This window comes from Lepidochelys kempii, chromosome 14, assembly GCF_965140285.1.
Source record: "Lepidochelys kempii isolate rLepKem1 chromosome 14, rLepKem1.hap1, whole genome shotgun sequence".
Classification (NCBI taxonomy): Eukaryota; Metazoa; Chordata; order Testudines; family Cheloniidae; genus Lepidochelys; species Lepidochelys kempii.
The window spans coordinates 43,657,218-43,677,087 of NC_136393.1; the positions used below are offsets into that span (position 1 = coordinate 43,657,218).

Below are 19,870 nucleotides of genomic sequence, written 5' to 3' on the forward strand. Positions count from 1 at the left end.
CTCTGAAACCCGGCAAGGGAGGAGGGTCTCAGAGCCTGGGCTCCAGCCTGAGCGGGGATGTCTACGTTGCTAATATTTAGCCCTGCAGCATGATCCCCAGTCAGTTGACCCAGGCTCCGAGACTCGCAGCCACGGGTGAGTTTTTGCAGTCTCCATCAATGAGGCTGACCAAGCTGGGCTGGTGTATTCATGACCCTGGGCTCAAGGTGCCATTTCTGTAATTCCCATGGGGTTTATTAGGACAAGTGATCCCTTCCCCTTCAGAGCCCATCTGTGTCAGCACGAGCAGCCCCTGAGCTCACTGCTTGGGGCTCTGGTGCCGATATGGAGATGTTCCCCATCACTCATTAAAACAGGCTGTAACTCCATCTGCTAAAACTGAGCTAAAAGTGTTAAACTCTGACTCCACTGCATTAAAAGTGGCTTTCAATTGAGTTAAGTTGCCTTGAACGAGCTAATTCAACTGACATGACGTGAAATCTTCAACCCATCCCATTGGTCCCAGACACTGACCTTTCTGTGTCTTCATCTCAGATCGCAGAGCCTCTAGAGGGAGAAAAGGGAGAGACGTGAGATTTCACCCTGTAGCGTTTGTGGGGATAATGCTACTATTAGTTAATGTAACTGGCCCAGACAGCAGGGTCTCTAGAGAGAGAACAGGGTGAAAGATCATCCATTCATAGATTCCAAGGCCAGAAGGGACCATTGTGATTACTTAGTCTGACCCCTGCATAACACAACCCCATGGGCTTCCCAACAATAACTCCTACAGAGGATCTTTTAGAAAAACATCCAATCTTGATGCAAAAACTGCCAGTGCTGGCGAATCCACCACAACCCTTGGCAAATTGTTGCAACAGTTAATTAATAATGGCGAGATTTCACCCTGTCATGTTTAGGGGGATAACTCTTCCGTCGGTCAATGTAATGGGCCCAGACATTGACCTTTCTTGCTCTCCATATCAGGTCGAAGGGTATCTAGGGAGAGAAAAGGGCAACAGGCGAGATTTCACCCTGCCATGTTTATGGCGCGGTTCCCGCTATTCATGTAATTTTTCTGTAATTACGAAAGTGAGGCAGACAGACTGACAAACAGGACACACAGACAGATCTGTCTCAACATCCCTGCACTTAGCGTCCCTGCTGCCTGGGCCCCACTGACTATCACCTCTAGAGGCTGCTCTAAATGTCTCCCCCAGGAGCCATCCCTGCTGCCTGGGCCCTGTCACACTCCTGTCTGATCTGGCTGCTCTCCTCTGTGCCCATCCCCTGAACAGCCCCAGCTCTCCCCAGCTCCTGACTGTGGGGATGGGGGAGGGAAGTGAGTGACGGGAATGGAGCATTGACCTGGATAAGGGACGGAGTTTGGTTGGTTCAATCCTAGGCCAATTCCTGACCTTGTAGGTGGTACTTGCCCCTGCTCCTAATGATAAGTGGTAACAGCTCTTCCTAGGGTCTTGGTAGATGTGGGGTGGGGGGAGAGGAATGGGGTGGAGGTGACTTTCTTTAGCTGGATGCTCAGGTCAGCAAGATCTCAGGCTGAAAAAATATTAGTGTAGATAACGTAATTGCTAACCTGTCCATTTTCACAGCCACTGCTTTGCCCTTCTGCAGCTCCTACTCAGCTAAACTGGAGGGAGGGGGGGGCTGAAAGAACCGACGGGGGGCAGAATTGGCCCTAAGAAATCCCCCTCTCTCCTCCTTTGTTTCTGTTTTTCCTGCAAGCAGCCAAGTTACATATGTCAGCACTCCAAGCCCAGCTCACTGAGCCCCACATGGTGTTTCAATCTGAGCCACGCTGATCCCCGTGGAACAGTTCAGAATCACATTCGATTGGGATCCTTGAGTGAGATCTGAAGGGTTGAAATCACTTGACATTTCTTGGTTCAGACAAAGTCATAATTTATTCAGCTCCCTCTTCACCCTCATCCTGGCTCCCACTGCCTGACACCTCCTCCAAACATTGAATCCCTGCATCTCTTAGGGTTGCCAACCCTCCAGGATTGGCCTGGAGTCTCCCGAAATCAGCATCAATTTCCCAGTGACTATTGAAAGCATTCCAGGAAATTTTAATAGGATATTTTAAGAAAATTACATTATGTCATGTTGGAAAACAAATCTCCCGGAATAGCTTCAGTCAGAGTTGGCAACCTTAGTATCTCTACTTTTGGTTTTGTTTTTCAATCGGTCAATCAATCAATTTCTCTCTCTCTCTCTCTCACCAAATTCCCCCCTCTTGTTACTTCACCTTTTGCTCTGTGTTGCCTCCAGAAGCAGTAACCGGCCAGGGGAAGGAGAACAGCCAGGATCACACCCAGAGCCACCATCCAAGGATTGACTTGTGGGAAAAACAGCTCTGCAAGAGAAAGGGCCATTGACTTGGGAGCAAACACACGCAGAATGAAGGCAGGACACTGTGACAGTGGTGACACTGTGACTAGTTAAAAGAGTCTCACAGGGAAATACACAGTGAGATGTGGCTCCTCTGTGCTTTATTATTAAGCCAGTGAAATTCCAAGCTTTAGCCTGGTTACTGAACATGGTTAATTAATGGGAGGAGGCATGTCGGCGGTAGGGAGGGAATAGAATGGAGCTCCGCTATGCTACTGCTATCCTCATGTAGCCAATGCTGAAATGTATCAGATATATTTAGGATATAGAGGTGAAATATAAATATTAGGTCTGTCAATTAATTGCAGTTAACTCGCACGATTAACTCAAAAAAATTAATCGCAATTTTAATCGCACTGCTAAACAATAGAATACAAATTGAAATGTATTAAATATTTTTGGATGTTTTTCTACATTTTCAATTACAACACAGAGTACAAAGTGTACAGCACATGTTGTTCATTTTAAGAACACTTTCACTGCAGATTTGACAAAACACAAAGAAGATACCAATGTGAGATTTCTAAAGATAGCTACAGCACTTGACCCAAGGTTTAAGAATCTGAAGTATCTTCCAAAATCTGAGAGGGATTAGGTGTGGAGATGTTCAAAAGAGCAACATTTTGATGCGAAAACTACCAAACCTGAACCACCAAAAATGAAAATCAACCTTTGCTGGTGGCATCCGACTCTGATGATGAAAATGAACATGCATTAGTCCGCGCTGCTTTGGATCCTTATCAAGCAGAACCTGTGATCAGCATGGACATGGTGGTTGAAGCAAGAAGGGACATATGAATCTTTAGCGCATGTGGCATGTAAATATTTTGCGATGCTGGCTACAACAATGCCATGTGAATGAACATAAGAACGGCCATACTGGGTCTGACCAAAGGTCCATCCAGCCCAGTATCCTGTCTACTGACAGTGGCCAATGCCAGGTGCCCCAGAGGGAGTGAACCTAACAAGTAATGATCAAGTGATCGCTCTCCTGCCATCCATCTCCACCCTCTGACAAACAGAGGCTAGGGACACCATTCCTTACCCATCCTGGCTAATAGCCATTAATGGACTTAACCTTTATGAATTTATCCAGTTCTCTTTTAAACCCTGTTATAGTCCTAGCTTTCACAACCTCCTCAGACAAGGAGTTCCACAGGTTGACTGTGCGCTGTGTGAAGAAGAACTTTCTTTTATTTGTTGTAAACCTGCTGCCCATTAATTTCATTTGGTGGCCCCTAGTTCTTATATAATGGGAACAAGTAAATAACTTTTCCTTATTCACTTTCTCCACACCACTCATGATTTTATGTACCTCTATCATATCCCCCCTTAGTCTCCTGTTTTCCAAGCTAAAAAGTCCTTGCCTCTTTAATCTCTCCTCATATGGGACCCGTTCCAAACCCCTAATCATTTTAGTTGCCCTTCTCTGAACCTTTTTTAATGCCAGTATATCTTTTTTGAGATGAGGAGACCACATCTGTACTCAGTATTCAAGATGTGGGCGTACCATGGATTTATATAAGGGCAATAAGATATTCTCCATCTTATTCTCTATCCCTTTTTTAATGATTCCTAACATCCTGTTTGCTTTTTTGATTACCCCTGCACACTGCATGGATGTCTTCAGAGAACTATCCACGGTGACTCCAAGATCTTTTTCCTGATTAGCTAAATTAGCCCCCATCATTATTGTGTGTATAGTTGGGGTTATTTTTTCCAACGCGCATTACTTTACATTTATCCACATTAACTTTCATTTGCGATTTTGTTGCCCAATCACTTAATTTTTTGAGATCTTTTTGAAGTTCTTCACAGTCTGCTTTGGTCTTTACTATCTTGAGCAGTTTAGTATCATCTGCAAACTTTGCCACCTCACTGTTTACCCCTTTCTCCAGATCATTTATGTATAAGTTGAATAGGATTAGTCCTAGGACTGACCCTTGGGGAACACCATCAGTCACCCCTCTCCATTCTGAAAATTTACCATTTATTCCTTCCCTTTATTCCCTGTCTTTTAACCAGTTCTCAATCCATGAAAGGCTCTTTCCTCTTATCCCATGACAATTTAATTTATGTAAGAGCCTTTGGTGAGGGACCTGGTCAAAGGCTTCCTGGAAATCTAAGTACACTATGTCCACTGGATCCCCCTTGTCCACATGTTTGTTGACCCCTTCAAAGAACTCTAAGAGATTAGTAAGACATGATCTCCCTTTACAGAAACCATGTTGGCTTTTGCCCAACAATTTATGTTCTTCTATGCCTGTTTTCACTTTCAGGTGACATTGTAAACAAGAAGCGGGCAGCATTATTTCCTGCAAATGTAAACAAACTTGTGTGTCTGAGTGGACAAGAAGTAGGACTGAGTGGACTTGTAGACTCTAAAGTTTTACATTGTTTTATTTTTGAATGCAGTTTTTTTTGTACATAATTCTACATTTGTAAGTTCAACTTTCATGATAAAGAGATTGCACTACAGTACTTGTATTAGGTGAATTGAAAAATACTATTTCTTTTGTTTTTACAGTGAAAATATTTGTAATAAAAAATAAATATCAAGTGAGCACTGTACACTTTGTATTCTGTGTTGTAACTGAAATAAAAATATTTGAAAATGTAGAAAACATCCAAAAGTATTTAAATAAATGATATTCTATTATTGTTTAACAGCGCGATTAATTGCACGATTAATCGCGATTAATTTTTTTAATCGCTTGACAACCCTAATAAATATTAATCAATGTTGTATCACAGGCCTACTGGCCTCAGGCCTGTAAAATATCTGACTTAGCCAAATTAGGCCTCAGGACTTAGCGCACGTTAGCATAAGTATATTAATAATGTACCTGCTGAGTTTGTGGCTGTTTGTGATATGCTGATGTTTTGAAAAGAAGTGCTGATCTGGGATTATAATGTCTATGAGAGATCTGTAGACACCACAAGATGACCGTTGGTAGCTAGGGTGAAAGACTTCTGCCTGTTACTGTGTTGATACGGTGATGGAAATGTTAATGAGTATAAGGGGAACTAATGAGTTCACCTATGAGAAATGGAGCACCCCAAAAGGAGTGAGGTCTGGAAGTTGAAATAAGGAATAGGGGTTAAAACCTTCATAAATATGTTTGAACCCCAGTGGGCATCAGCATAACACATTACAAAAGCTGTACCCCAGCCAGTGTGCCCTGATGGGGGGAGATGCCAGGGTGATGGCCACTGGTGATGGTGGTGACGAAGGTGAGGAGGATGGTGAAGATGAGGAGTAACACTTTGGGTTTTTCCACAAGGCCTGGTGTGAGTAGTGCAAATACTGTGCATTCTATATTGGTCTCTCTCTACTTTGCCAGACTGCAGCGTGTGTATTGTTTGGCTGGCTAATCAAAGTAATTAGTGTAGAGAGAGTACTATGTAATCTCTGTTGTATACCATGGGGTCGCCCTTCTATTGATAACCTCTCTACTGTAGTCGATCTTGGGGGCTGAACTCTCGCAGATTAAATTAGGTTAAACTGTCACCTTGGGGTGGGTTGTTGGTTAAAGGAACCCATAACTATAGATAAGGCTAAACCCCACTGACATAACTTCAAGCAGTCCCTAGGCTGCTCTAACTGATCCCAAGGCTGCAGCCAGTGCTGACTGGCCCTCAGAATCAGAGCATTGTGACCAGCTTCCTGACACTTCTGACTCACCTATGCTCAGTGCGGCTCAGCCACATGAGAGAACCTGGCCCAAAATATGCTAATGAAGGACTTTAATAAAAACAAAATGTAAGCCTGGAAATTCAGAGTACAAATTTCTCCAGATTTCTGTTGCTTGGGCCCTGGAGCAATGGCTGACTAGAGGGTCCTTGTTAAGTAATTAGTGGTGTATTGAAAGCCGGGTACAAATTACAAGAGTCACTTTAAATCCTGAGGTGATTCCTGGTGTTGCTTGCAGACTAAAGGGCTCTGCAGGGAGTGTACAATCTGGAGCCTCTGCAGTCCATCTGCAAAGAACCAGCCTACACCACGGTGGGTTCAGTTCTGCCTCTCTGCCTTAGGGAGCAGCCTGCTTTGTCTCTCTCTGTATTTGGCTGTGGTGTGTTAGAGTTTTGGAGTCTTAGAAATAAAGCAGTGTTTCATTGCAACCTTTCAGGAAGAGTATTTATATTTTGTTTCTAACTCTCCATGTGTATGCTCTGAATTAAAAATTTGTAATTTCAAATTACAAATGATGAATATAAACAAATAACACAAGTATGTAGGGACAAATTTAGAAAGGACAAGGAACAAAATGAGATTAAGCTAGCTAGAGACATAAAGGGTAACAAGAAAACATTCTACAAATACATTAGAAGCAAGAGGAAGACCAAGGACAGGGTAGGCCCGTTACTCAATGAGCAGGAAAAAACAATAGCAGAAAATGTGGAAATGGCAGAAGTGCTAAATTACTTTTTTGTTTCGGCTTTCACCAAAAAGGTTAGTAGTGATTGGCCATCTAACACAGTGAATTCCAGTGAAAATGAGGTAGGATCAGGGGCTAGGGAAAGAAAAAGTTAAAAATTACTTAGACAAGTTAGATGTCTTCAAGTCACCAGGGCCTGATGAAATAAGTCCTAGAATACTCAAGGAGCTGACTGAGGAGATATCTGAGACATTAGTGATTATCTTTGAAAAGTCATGGAAGATGGGAGAGATTCTAGAGGAATGGAAAAGGGCAAATATAGTGCCAGTCTATAAATAGGGAAATAAGGACAACCCGGGGAATTACAGATCAATCAGCTTAACTTCAGTACCCAGAAAGATAATGGAGCAAATAATTAAACAATCAATTTGCAAACACCTAGATGATAATAAGGTGATAAGCAACAGTCAACCATGGATTTGTCAAGAACAAATTGTCCTAATAACTTTCTTTGACAGGGAAACAAGCCTTGTGGATGGGGGGAAGCGGTAGATGTGGTACATCTTGACTTCAGTAAGGCTTTTGATACTGTCTGGTATGACCTTCTCATAAACAAAAGAGGGAAATACAACCTAGATGGAGCTACTATAAGGTGGGTGTATAACTGGTTGGAAAAACATTCCCAAAGAGTAGTTAGTGGTTCACAGTCAAGCTGGGAGGGCATATCAAGTGGGGTCCCACAGGGATCAGTTTTGGGTCTGGTTCTGTTCAATATCTTCATTGATGATTTAGATGATGTCATAGAGAGTACACTTATAAAGTTTGCGGATGATACCAAGCTGGGAGGGGTTGCAAGTACTTTGCAGGATAAAATTAAAATTCAAAATGATCTGGGCAAGCTGGAGAAATGGTCTGAAGTAAATAAGATGAAATTCAATAAGAACAAATGCAAAGTACTCCATTTAGGAAGGAACAGTCAGTTGCACACATAGAAAATGACAAATGACTGCCTAGGAAGGAGTACTGCAGAAAGGGATCATAGTGGATCACAAGCTAAATACAATAACTCCTCGCTTAATGTTCTAGTTGTGTTCCTGAAAAATGCTACTTTAAGCGAAACGATGTTAAGTAAATCCAATTTCCCCATAAGAATTAATGTAAGTGTGTGGGGGGGTTAGGTTGCAGGGACATTTTTTTCACCAGACAAAAGACTATATATATATATATATATATACACACACACACACACACACATACACACAGTATAAGTTTTAAACAAACAATTTAATACTGTACACAGCAATGATGATTGTGAAGCTTGGTTGAGGTGGTGAAGTTAGAGGGTGGAGGAGGAAGGGATATTTCCCAGGGAATGCCTTACTGCTAAATGATGAACTAGCACTCGGCTGAGCCCTCAAGGGTTAACACATTGCTGTTAATGTAGCCTCACACTCTACAAGGCAGCACGAATGGAGGGAGGAGAGACAGCATGGCAGACAGAGACAGGGACACACACCATGTGTGAGAGAGAGATGCGCATTTGCCCCTTTAAGTACGATGACCCCACTCTAAGTACGTTGCCTTTTTAAGTAGTTTAGCAAATTGAGGCAATAGCTGCTGCCAGCAAGTTCCCTCCGTCCTGAGCCCTGTCATGTGCCCCCTCACTCTGTGGAGATGAGGTACAGAACCAGAGGGGCAGGAGCAGGGGGAGGGGGACACCCTGACATTAGCACCCCCTCTTCCCCCCACCTTTGCACAGCAAGCGGGAGGCTCCCAGGAGCAGCTCCAAGGCCGAGGGCAGGAGCAGCACAGGGCAGTTGGGGGAGGGGCAGCTGAACTGCCTGGGAACTGATAGCCTGCTGGGTGGCTGCTGCACAGGGAACTTATTGGGGCTGCTGGTCCACTCTGGTTCCAAGCCCCCACCAGCTAGCTGCAACGGGCTGCTCTTCCTGCAAGCAGTGGACAAAGCAGGCAGCTGCCAAACAACGTTACAAGAGACATCGCGCAACTTTAAACGGGCGTGTTCCCTAACTGATCAGCAACGTAACAACAAAACAACGTTAACCAAGACGACTTTAAGTGAGGAGTTACTGTATGAGTCAACAGTGTAAAACTGTTGCAAAAAAAGTGAACATTCTTCTGGGATGTATTAGCAGGAGTATTGTAAGCAAGACATGAGCAGTAATTCTTCCGTTCTACTCTGTGCTGATACGGCCTCAGCCGGAGTATTGTATCCAGTTCTGGGTGCCACATTTCAGGAAGGATGTGGACAAATTGGAGAAAGTCCAGAGAAGAGCAACAAAAATGACTAAAAGTCTAGAAGACATGACCCATGAGGGAAGGTTGAAAAAACTGGGTTTATTTAGTCTGGAGAAGAGAAGACTGAGAGAGGCCATGATAACAGTTTTCAAGGACATAAAAGGTTGTTACAAGGAGGAGGAAGAAAAATTCTTCTTCTTAACCTGTGAGGATAGGACAAGAAGCAATGGGCTTAAATTGCAGCAAGGGCGGTTTAGGTTCGACATTGGGAAAAAGGTCCTAACTGTCAGGGTGGATAAGCACTGGAACAAATTGCCTAGGGAGGTTGTGGAATCTCCATCATTGGACATTTTTAAGAGCAGGTTAGACGACCACCTGTCAGGGATGGTCTAGATAATACTTAATCCTGCCATGACTGCGGGGGACTGGACTAGATGACCTCTCGAGGTCCCTTCCAGTCCTACAATTCTATGATTCTATAACGATCATGTCATTCCAAGCATACCGAGAGGTTATTAAGCAGTGCAGCACTTTGAAATCTCATATTACTAGTACTTTACAAATACAATATTCTTATTATTACAGTGATGAAATATTAATTCTGTATTAACAGTTATTTGATCGATAATAATACACAAAATATAAACCTTTTTTTCTAAATTATAAGCTGCTCTTATGTACGATTTTGTTTCTGAATATTTTGGGCCTGATCCTTTGTTGCTGGAATTCCCAATGCTCCCACTGACTTGGTTATGCAGGAAGGCAGGATCAGGCCCATTGTGTAACTGAATTGAAAAACTATAATGTATATTCACAGGGGAGATCAGAATTATGCTAGCCATGGAGCTCTGTGTTTACTGCCTTTTGTGCAGTTAAATACAAGTTACAACCTGATCCTCAAGTTCTGACGCCGGCAAAACGCTTATTTAAGCCAATGGGAGTTTTGTCACAGTCTGAACTGCAGGACAGGGCCCGTAGTGCAGCTCTCACACTGATGTGGTATTTTCAGATGTCACCTAGTGCTCGGACCATAATCAGGGCTCTTGTGCTATTCAGGAAAAATGACTTCATTAGCCAGATTTTCATAAATGCTCAGCACCCAGCAACTCTCACTGAGAACAAAGGAGAATTCCCTCCCCCACCCTCACTGAGAACTGTAATGGTCACAGCACACAGAGAAGTTAGACACAAACATAAATACTCCTGCTGGAAGGTTGCAGCGTAACGTGACTTTGTCTTAGAATCCAGAACCTTAACACACAAGAACCTAAACCAGAGGGGGGGCTGCTCCCTAACGCCCTGGGAACAACTCACCCCACCTTGCTTTATGTTGGCTCATTCATAGGAACAGTTTGTGAACTAGTGCAAACCTGTGTGCGGACAGGTAAATCCACCTCACACTAGCCTGCTGCCCACTAACTAGCCGTGTGGACGCTGCTGCCATGCACTTAAAGTTTCCTGGTGCACGTTGCTCTGTTCCGGTTTCAAAGCGGGGCAGATCAAAGCGCACTACAGAATTGTTAGTGCACGTAGCAGGGTCCACACAGACAGACAGTGCCCAGCAGGCCAGTGTGAGACAGATTTACACCCCCGCTTGCCACAAACTAACTGTTCCTGTAGACAGGCCCTGATTCTGCTCACACACTTTCCTACAGAGCCCTCTAGCCTGCAAACAGGACCTGGAAACCCCCCACTCTTAAAGCGATAGCTTGCAATTCCAACACAGTCCCCACTATACCACAAGAACAAAGGAGAATTTCCTCCCCCACCCCCAGTGAGAAAAATGATGATTGCTGGGTACTGAGCTGTTATGAAAATCTGGCCAATGACATCCCAGCCTGCAAGGTGTTAAACAACCTCAGCTCCTACTGGAGTCAAAGGGTACATCTACCCTATAATTAGCACCCACAACTGGCCCGTGCCATTGACTCAGGCTCATGGGGCTCAGGCTAAGGGGCTGTTTAATTGCAGTGTAGATACTTGGGCTCAGGCTGAAGCCCGAGCTCTGGGACCCTCCCACCTCACACGGGTCTGGAGTCTGGACTGCAGCCCAAGCCCGAATGTCTACACCAGAATTTAACAGCCCCTTATCCTGAGGCCCTTAGCCACAGGCCATGAGCAGGTGTCTAACTGCAGGGTAGATACATCCAAAGAGAACGGAGGTTGCTCAGGACTTTTCAAGAAGGGTTCGGTACCTTGAAGGTCCAGGCCAATGAACCGGAGACACAATGATAAATACTCTCCGCCCACGTCTGCAGCATCTCAGTCTATCTATGTGCGGCTGGGGGGGAGGGGGGCACTGACCTGTTACGTAAATCGCTGACTCTCTCTCCTGGTCGAGACGGGGGTTCCTGACACAGCAGGACACTTTCTGGTTGGACTCTTCTCTTAGAACAATGGCAATCTCGGTTTGAAACAGGCCATCGGCCTCTTGGGATATGTTTTCAGAGGCCGATGGTAAGAGCTGCCCCTGGAGATCTCTCCACTGAGCCTTGGGCTCTGGGTACCATCCGGATGATCGACACACAACCCGGATCCCTCTGTCCTGATGTCCCTCCACAGAGATGGCAGGAGCAGAGCCCAAATCTACAGAAGAAATAAATGAACTTGTGATAATCCTACAGTGCCCAGTAATGAGCCAAAAGTTTTTACACTGTTATCAAAAGCCATTTCCTATTAAACTAATAATCAAATGTGAGTCCACAAGTGCAGCTGGTCAGTTAATCTGGCCAGATTCCTATTTGATATACAGTAGAGTTAATGTTAATGTCAGGGCTTTTCTATGGACAAACTTGCTCCAGTTTAGTTAAACTGATTTAGTTAATCAAATGCAAATCCCTATGTGGACACTCTTAAAGCAGGCAGGAATTGACTCAAGCTAAATCAATGTAAGCCATTTCCAAACCCGTGTAAGTGTTCACACACAGGTTTGGACGAGTTCATCAAAACCAGTGCACATCTATGTGTAGACAAGCCTCAAATTAATTCACTAATAAAAAACTTTGTTATAGGGGAGTTCAGGTTGCTTGGCAGTGCCTTGTACCTTTCCAGAATGCAGAAGTGGGTAGCAAAAATTGGTACCTGTGAAAGCCAGGAAATACACTCAGCAAAACAGAAACACAAACACTAGATAACAAGGAGTTGCAGGCTTAAGGTAACACCTCCCACAGCAGATCACACTTGGGGTTTTTTATTACCGATGAGCTAAACGGAAATAAAATTATCTTAATCTGAAACAAGAGTCTTGTACCTTAACCAGAGGTGTGAATTCAAATGGATTTCCTTATTATGGGATCCGTTTGTGTGCAGATACCTTAGGGTATCTGGAAATTTCACACAGACCATCGTAGAGAGGGAAACAATTCTTGACCAGGAGAGCACAGACTACAGAAATCTCTCCCAGCAGGAGTGGGACTCACAAGGCTTTGGTCTGACAGACTCATGGGAAATGCCCAAGAGTCACAGACAAGAACTGAGGTTAAAAGGCCTAAGGTGAAAATTATATGTAACAACCCCCGCACACACCCCTGTGCTTCTGTTGCTGTTCCTTCTAAACAGTCCACTGACTCCAGCTAGATGGGGACTTGCAGGTAAACAAAGGAAAAAGTTCATGAACCTTTGCAGCATGCTCAGTAGGGCATCTCCAAAGGTGGGGGCCAATTCCACTCCCAATATAAGGAACAAAGGTGGCAAACTCTTCTTTTAGTTCAGCCATACCCAGAGGGCGACAGCCACACCACAGGGGAGGTGAAGATCTTTGGCCTGAAGGCCGATAATCATAGGCCTGATTTTACTAACTGCAGCAAGAAGATAACCACAAGAAGGGTATCAGCCAATTTCCAAGAACTGGTTCAGCTCAGAACAGTGTGGGGACATTAACGCCAAATCAGTAGTGTATGTTTTAAATGCACAGGGTTTGGGGCCTGTGAACCATTTGGTACTGAAGAAATCTGTACGTTTGATATTAATTTTGTTGTTGTTGTTTGCAAAGTATTTGCTGTGCTGATGTAATGATAAGATTGTGTTTAGATTTATAAGGAGTCTCAGTTAACCCTCAGATTGTCCCCTTATGAACCTAATGATTGTTTTAGTTTGAGCAGCTTTACTACACTGTGGTGTCTTTATTCCAAACGGGAGCAATTCACGTTATGGGCGTCCACGACTGTCCAAATGTGCATATTTATCTCATGTGTTGTTATCCACGGATGAGAGTTCCGCTGTCAAACCAGACTGAACCCGCTCACTCTTCCTGCAGTAACATGGAATTATGGTGGGTACTTGTGTAACCAAAGTTTGGTAGGTTACATGTACGGTACAGAAGGGAATGACCGTGTTGTGGTTATAAAGTGAACTCTGTGTAATACCCAGTCTTGGCAGCTCAGGTTACCCACAGCGGACAGTTATTGTGCTGTGGATGGGAGTGAGTGGCTGGAAGGGTTTTAAGTAGAATGTATGTCTCTATCTCCCAACAAGAGGGTTACAGGGAGTGACCCTCACAAATGACAGCAGCTGAGAACCAGCCCAAAGCCCATGAGGGACAGAGCAGCTGACCGGGGACATCCCAGGAGGGAGCCAGGAAAAGCACCATGCCAGGGAGGAATCACCTGAGAAGGACCAACTGGTGGACCCAGTATCCCTGTCACCCAGAGCTGTCTGGGGCTTATGACTTTGCATTAGGAAAGAGGAGGGAGGCTGTAGTCAGTTAAGTAGGGAGGTTGTTGCTCTGTGGGGTTTGCAGAGAGTGGCAGAAGAGGGCACCGGAGAGGTTTGTTGGGGAAAGTTCACTGGCGCTAAACACAACCAGGAGCACTGAAGACTCACCACCGGACTGGAACTCTGCCCAGGACTCGTGAACTCTGAGTGTAGACACAGTGCTTGTCATCTACCCTGTAATATTGTGGTACCACTGGGCTTGTGGGGCCTCGTGTTGCATCTAACCGTTTTACTGCTCCCCCTGTATTCTCCCCTGTTGTTTTTCTACCTTCATTGCTCTGTAAATATGTATTTACCTTTCCTATATTCATTGTACTATTCTGGTGTGTGTGCGTTTACACCGCAGCAGTTTGGAACAGGTGCCTCTAGGTTGGAAGGGAGTTACCCCGGTGTACTCCAGTGTGAGCCTGTTCTTGGCCAGAGCCGCTCTGCAGAGCAGACTCCATCTCAGCCATGAGGGCTCTATAGTTACATATTAATACCCACAATATACTTGCTAATGCAGAAGAGAAGGTTACTCACCTTGCAGTAACCGAGGTTCTTCGAAATGTGTGTCCCTGTGGGTGCTCCAGTCCACCCGGCGCCGTTGATCGGAGATCTTCAGTAGCAGTGCCTGGTCGGGACGCACGTGCTCAGCTGCTGTCTTGTGGCTTCATTAGGGTCTGCCTGAGCGTGCACATCCCGCACCCCCTTCTCTACCGTAGAGTTGTCTGATTAGTACTCCAAAGTAGAGGGGAGGAGGGTGGGTAGTGGAGCATCCACAGGGTCACACCTCTCAAAGAACCTCAGTTACTGCAAGGTGAGTAACCTTCTCTTCTTCTTCGAGTGCTGTCCCTGTGGGTGGTTGGCTTCTGTGCATAGGGAGTGTGACCGTGCTCCCCCCAGCCTGTTGATGTAGAACATACATGCTATATTGTCCGTGAGGATCCGAATGGACTTGTTCCTTACGATGGGGAAAAGTGAAGGCAGGCGTATCTGACTGCTCTGAGCTCGAGAAAATGTATGTGTAGACGCGTCTCTGATAGGGACCAGTGGCCCTGTGTTGTGTGTTCCCCTAGGTGCGCTCCCTCAGGGGCCATGCAGACGTCATCTTGGTGCAAGAATTGCTGCTGCTCCATGGGCTGTGGTCCTGCGGAGCGCAAAGTGTGAGCGGAAGCCCACATTGACTTTTGTTTTGCATTCGCATGCGCCATGGGCCATTTATAGGCACCCTGACCGGGGTCCGCGTCTGCTGCGGGGGTGATGGGCAGGCTTGGTGCCAACGTTCTTGTCGGTACCGGGTCTATCTTCAGTGCCAATGGGACCGGTGCCAAGGAGAGCTTCCCACTGTGGGAAGGCGGGTCCCTGCTTTTGCGCCCCTGTGAGCCGCAGCTGAGGTGCTGGGGCAGTCGAAATCGCCTCCTTTTGGCGCTGTCAGCACCAACAGTAAAGATCTCGCACGAGACCCTTTACCCTTTTGAAAGTCTCTGTGCGGAGACATTGGGGTTTCCTGCCTCTTCGCTTGAGAGGGTGAAGCCACGTTCCCAATCGGTTCCTACCTCGCAGGGGAGCGTGAGGGAGAGGGTTTACTTCTGCCCGTCTCCATAGGTGGCTGCAGAGATTTCTCCATCAGGAGCATTTTTAGCTGCAAGTCCATGTTATGACACAATGAATTCACTTGGCAGGAACGTGTGTCTCGCCGAGGCACTTCACACACCATGAGTGTCCATCAGACCACAGCATAGATTCCTTACAGGAATCATATTTCTTAAAGCCTGGGGACCCCGGCATCATTGAAGTATGATGGCCGGGGAGAGAGTCTCAACAGGAGACAAACGTGAGGAAAAAAAAGTTTGTCTGTCTTTTTTTGAAACCAACGAACTATTCTAAAGGAAGGGAGAGAACTGGGATATTTTTGTCTAACTAATTCTATTTCTTTCTACTTATTTCCTTCAGAGACCAGGGAAGAGGTTGAGCACTGCCCCAAATACCGTCTTCAGCTGAGGACGGTTGAGAAGGAACTGAAGGGGGTGCGGGACGCGTGCGCTCAGGCAGACCCTAACAACGCCGCGAGACAGCAGCCGAGCGCGTGTGTCCCAACCAGGCACTGCTACCGAAGATCTCCGATCAATGGTGCCGGGACGCACCGTCACCTGGAGTGGAACACCCACAGGAACAGCACTTGAAGAAGAAGTAAGGATGCCCAGCAGTGCCTTGTGCCTTCCCAAAATGCAGAGAGCAGCTAAACTTAAATGTCTGAAACCCAAGAGATAAAAAATAATGGCGCACAGCACCCCTGCCATGCAACCTTAATTCTGCCTCGTGGGGCTGGCAATAGATGCTAGGAATGGTTCAGGCAGGACGGTACCATAATACACAGACATAGAATCATCGGACCGGAAGGGACCTTGAGAGGTCATCTAATCCAGTCCCCTGCACTCATGGCAGGACTAAGTATTATCTAGACCATCCCTGGCAGGAGTTTGTCTAATCTGCTCTTAAAAATCTCCAATGATGGAGGCTCCACGACCTCCCTAGGCAATTCATTCCAGTGCTTAACCACGCTGACAGTTAGGAAGTTTTTCCTAATCTGCTCTTAAAAATCTCCAATGATGGAGGCTCCACGACCTCCCTAGGCAATTCATTCCAGTGCTTAACCACGCTGACAGTTAGGAAGTTTTTCCTAATGTCCAACCTAAACCTCCTTTGCTGCAATCCCCATGAGGGAGGGCTATGAGAAGGTACCATTGCTTGTGTTGTGTTTCTTGGATTTAGATTCCAGCATCTATTTGCCTGCACTTCCACGGCCTTCGCTGCGTTCAGAGTAGCTGTAGTGACTGGTGGAGGGATTCATTCGAGGAGGCTGTCACAGCTGTCACTGCGATAGGAGGAGGGGAATCACGTATGTCTCATTTCAGTGCTGAGGTCTGTAGGCTGTGTCAGTAGAAGGGCACAGAGGTGTCTTCTTGCCATGGGGATTGTCAGCAGTCTGGTGTTTGCTGCACCCGACCTAAACCTCCTGCCATGGTCACAGAACTAGCTACACCTGTCCTCTGGCTGGTCTCTCTGGCAGCACCTTCAGGGGTCAGGCCTCCTGCCTTTACCTGTCCTGGGGTGGGGGGCTAATTCCTCAACTCTCCCACTCTTATACCAGGCCCTGGGCTACAGGACCCAGTGCATCAACTACTCTTACCCTGTGGGTGCCAGACATGAGCCAAAATCAATCCCAGCTGGTGACATCAGTTTGGGGAGGATCAGCCATCATTTGTTCCCAGGTGTGCTCAAAAATGTAATCATCACAACTTAATCTTGCCAGACTTTTTATTGATGTTTGTGCATCTCATTAACCACTTGCTCTAATGACCTCAGATTTAGCCCGCTAACCCCACCCCAGACTGCAGTGCGTCACAACAATTTCAAGACAGTCTGAGTAAGCGTGTGGATTTTAGAGGCCTACGAAAAAAACAGCTGTTAAACAGTGAACTAGAACCAGCTGTAACCAGAGCAGAGCTATTACCCCACCATAATGAGAAAAATCACATGTCCTCTGACAATGAACCCTCTGACTCCACTCATTACCCTGCTGAAGGCATCAAAGCATTAGAACAAGTTACTGACCTGCCACCTGTAATTCTAATACAGCTTCTTCATAAGTGACACTGGACTGAAAACAACACTTGTACGGTCCCTCATCAGAGGGTTGGATGTTGCGTATTCTCAGGGAAACACTCCCACTGGTGATGTCGTCTTTCAAGAACTCAGTTCTTTGTTGATATTCTGCCATCTGCTCTTCATACTGATCCTGTCCATCCTTATACAGGTGCACAACCGCAGAGTATTTGGATTGGAACCACCTCACCTCCATGTTCTCAGCGCTCATCCTAGGGGAGAGGTGGCAGGGCAGGACGGCCTCCCCACCTAGGGAGGCAATGACTGGGTGGTCAGGTCCAGTCACTGTGAACTGTGCTGTGAAATATACAATGAAAAATGGAAATTAAATCGGTAAAGGGCTGGGGGTGGCTTTAATTCAGCAGTAAAACTCACAGTAAGAGAACACCCTGCATTAGAAGCAAACACCCCATACCCATGCAATGCCCTAGACATGTCTCTGAGTGCAGAGAGTCACAAGCTTTGGGTAACTGCACCTCTGACTCCCTCTATGGTCTGCTCAAGGAATGTCCCCTTAGGTCTCAGGCCTCCAGCCATCACCTCTCCCTGGGCAGGGACCCACGTCCCGCTCTCTCCACACTGGGGTTTCAAGGCTTGCAGCTCCCTGCGATTCACTGTGGTTTTCCCAGCAGGCCTGACCAAAGACCAGCATCTGCGCTTTGTTTTCACTCCCAGGGCTATGAACAGCATGTGCCAGCAGTTACCAGCAACCAAACAGCTCTTCCAAAGCAGAGACCTTTGAAGGACAAAAGCCTGACAGAGAAAACTTACCATAAACCAATAAGAGGTCTGAACATGTTACATTTATACCGAAGGATTCTCATCCGGCACATGGGACTCTCTGATAGGTTCCAAAGTCCTTCAAACCTTCTCTAAGGGTTTTTCCTCTTGAGTAACAGATCCTGTCAGTTTGTAGCCCAAGATCCCAGGCCTCTGGTCTGTTTAAATCAAGGGGTTTTCACCAAATATCTTTGTTCTCTTTGGCTTCTGGGACCTGGTCTGAACTAGTTTGTGCAATTCTCCTTAGGGGTGGCACTTCTCTGCAGCTGTTACCTGTCCCAGCAGTAATTACCCCCATGGGTTGTAGCTCCTGGAGGAGATGAGGTAACCCTCCCCAATGGAATAGATTACAATCCTGAGCCCACAGAGGTACATATAACATGTACAGGTGCCATTTATACAGGGGATACAAAAAGAACCTTCATAAAATTAATTAAATAAACCCCAAAATACCACTTGTGGTTGCAATACCTGTCACACGGAGTACACATGTCAGGGTTATACATTGTCCCTATTATCTCTGAATAGGGCTCAAAACTTCTCACGGGCACCCCGGGCACAATGGATATTGGGGGCTTGATTCTCTGATACACAAAGGACTTTTTGTGCCACTCCGTCATGGGGCCTTCCCCAACTGCTGCAGGGATGGTGAAGCGCATACAAGACAAAAAGATATGAAAATAGATCATCACTACGCAGGCAAAGTCAGAGGCCAGATAATGGAGAGGGAGAAGGAGGCAAATAGAAAAGTGCAGGAAGCAGAGAAGCAGCCATTATGGAATTGCAGGGGGGTCTTGGTGAAGAGACTCAGCATCAGGAGAGACAGAGAGAGCAGGTTAAATTAGCAGGATGGAAACCACAGCAAGAGAGAACCAAAATGCCCAAGTTGCTGTGGAGGCAGCCCCAGGGCTGGAGTGGGTCACTATTATCCCTGAGGGAACAGAATGAAGAAGCTGGCAAATTTCACATCCCTCCTTGTGACAGGAGATTTAGCTCTGAGCCCTGATCAGATGTGCCTAGAGCAGCATGAATGATCTGAGGGTTGTTACTTCACAGCTGAAGAGTCGGGGATTCATGATTTGTTTGTGGCCGAAGAGTCTGATCTGTGACTTATACAGACTGCCAGTGCAGTGTACAGGAATGGGTAGTGTCCCTTTAAATAGTTTGTGAGCCCTGTCGTGGTGCTCCTGTGATCTGTATTCTAGAAGCTGCCAGAAACCAGCCAGAGCAGTAGGGTGGATGTACGGTCAAGGCCTGACAAGCTGGTGTATAGATCTTAACCATGGTCAGGGGACCCAGCTGTGCCCTGTGGTTTCTCCAGGTTGCTGGTTGTTGTGTAAAGAGCAAAGAGACACCAGGCGTGTTGAACAGACGCTGTTTACAAGACAAGGCAGTGATGCGAGACGGACGGTGATGACCAGCAATAGCAACAGCAGCAAACCCAGCGAGGAGGCCGGAGCTCCTACCTGATGCCAGCCGGTGAACCTGTAGAGCGAGGCAGAGAGCAACGTAGCCGGACAGATAGGAGCTCACTGTGGAGCCGGGGGAGAACGAGGGAACCTTCCCCGTCATCGTAGCTTGGTCTGGGGAACAGGAGAAATAACAAACCAGACGGTGAGTGAGTGTGATGCAGTGACAGTGCCATGGGGCAGTGGGGAGGAGGTAACAAGTCTCACTGTTGCCTAACGTACACCAGAAGG

General features: G+C 46.2%; 1 protein-coding gene across 1 annotated transcript in view; it reads right to left on the reverse strand.

The window, feature by feature from the left end:
- Positions 1–19,870, reverse strand: part of LOC140898080 (butyrophilin subfamily 1 member A1) — a 40,462-nt gene that overhangs the window by 18,112 nt on the left and 2,480 nt on the right. Inside the window, exons 3-7 of the mRNA XM_073311539.2 lie at positions 19,637–19,753; positions 17,340–17,687; positions 11,334–11,615; positions 2,249–2,356; positions 514–546 (exon numbers count right to left, since the gene is read on the reverse strand). Of these exons, the coding sequence (XP_073167640.2) occupies positions 514–546; positions 2,249–2,356; positions 11,334–11,615; positions 17,340–17,687; positions 19,637–19,742 (877 nt within the window). The 5' untranslated portion in view covers positions 19,743–19,753. The remainder of the gene's footprint in view (positions 1–513; positions 547–2,248; positions 2,357–11,333; positions 11,616–17,339; positions 17,688–19,636; positions 19,754–19,870) is intronic.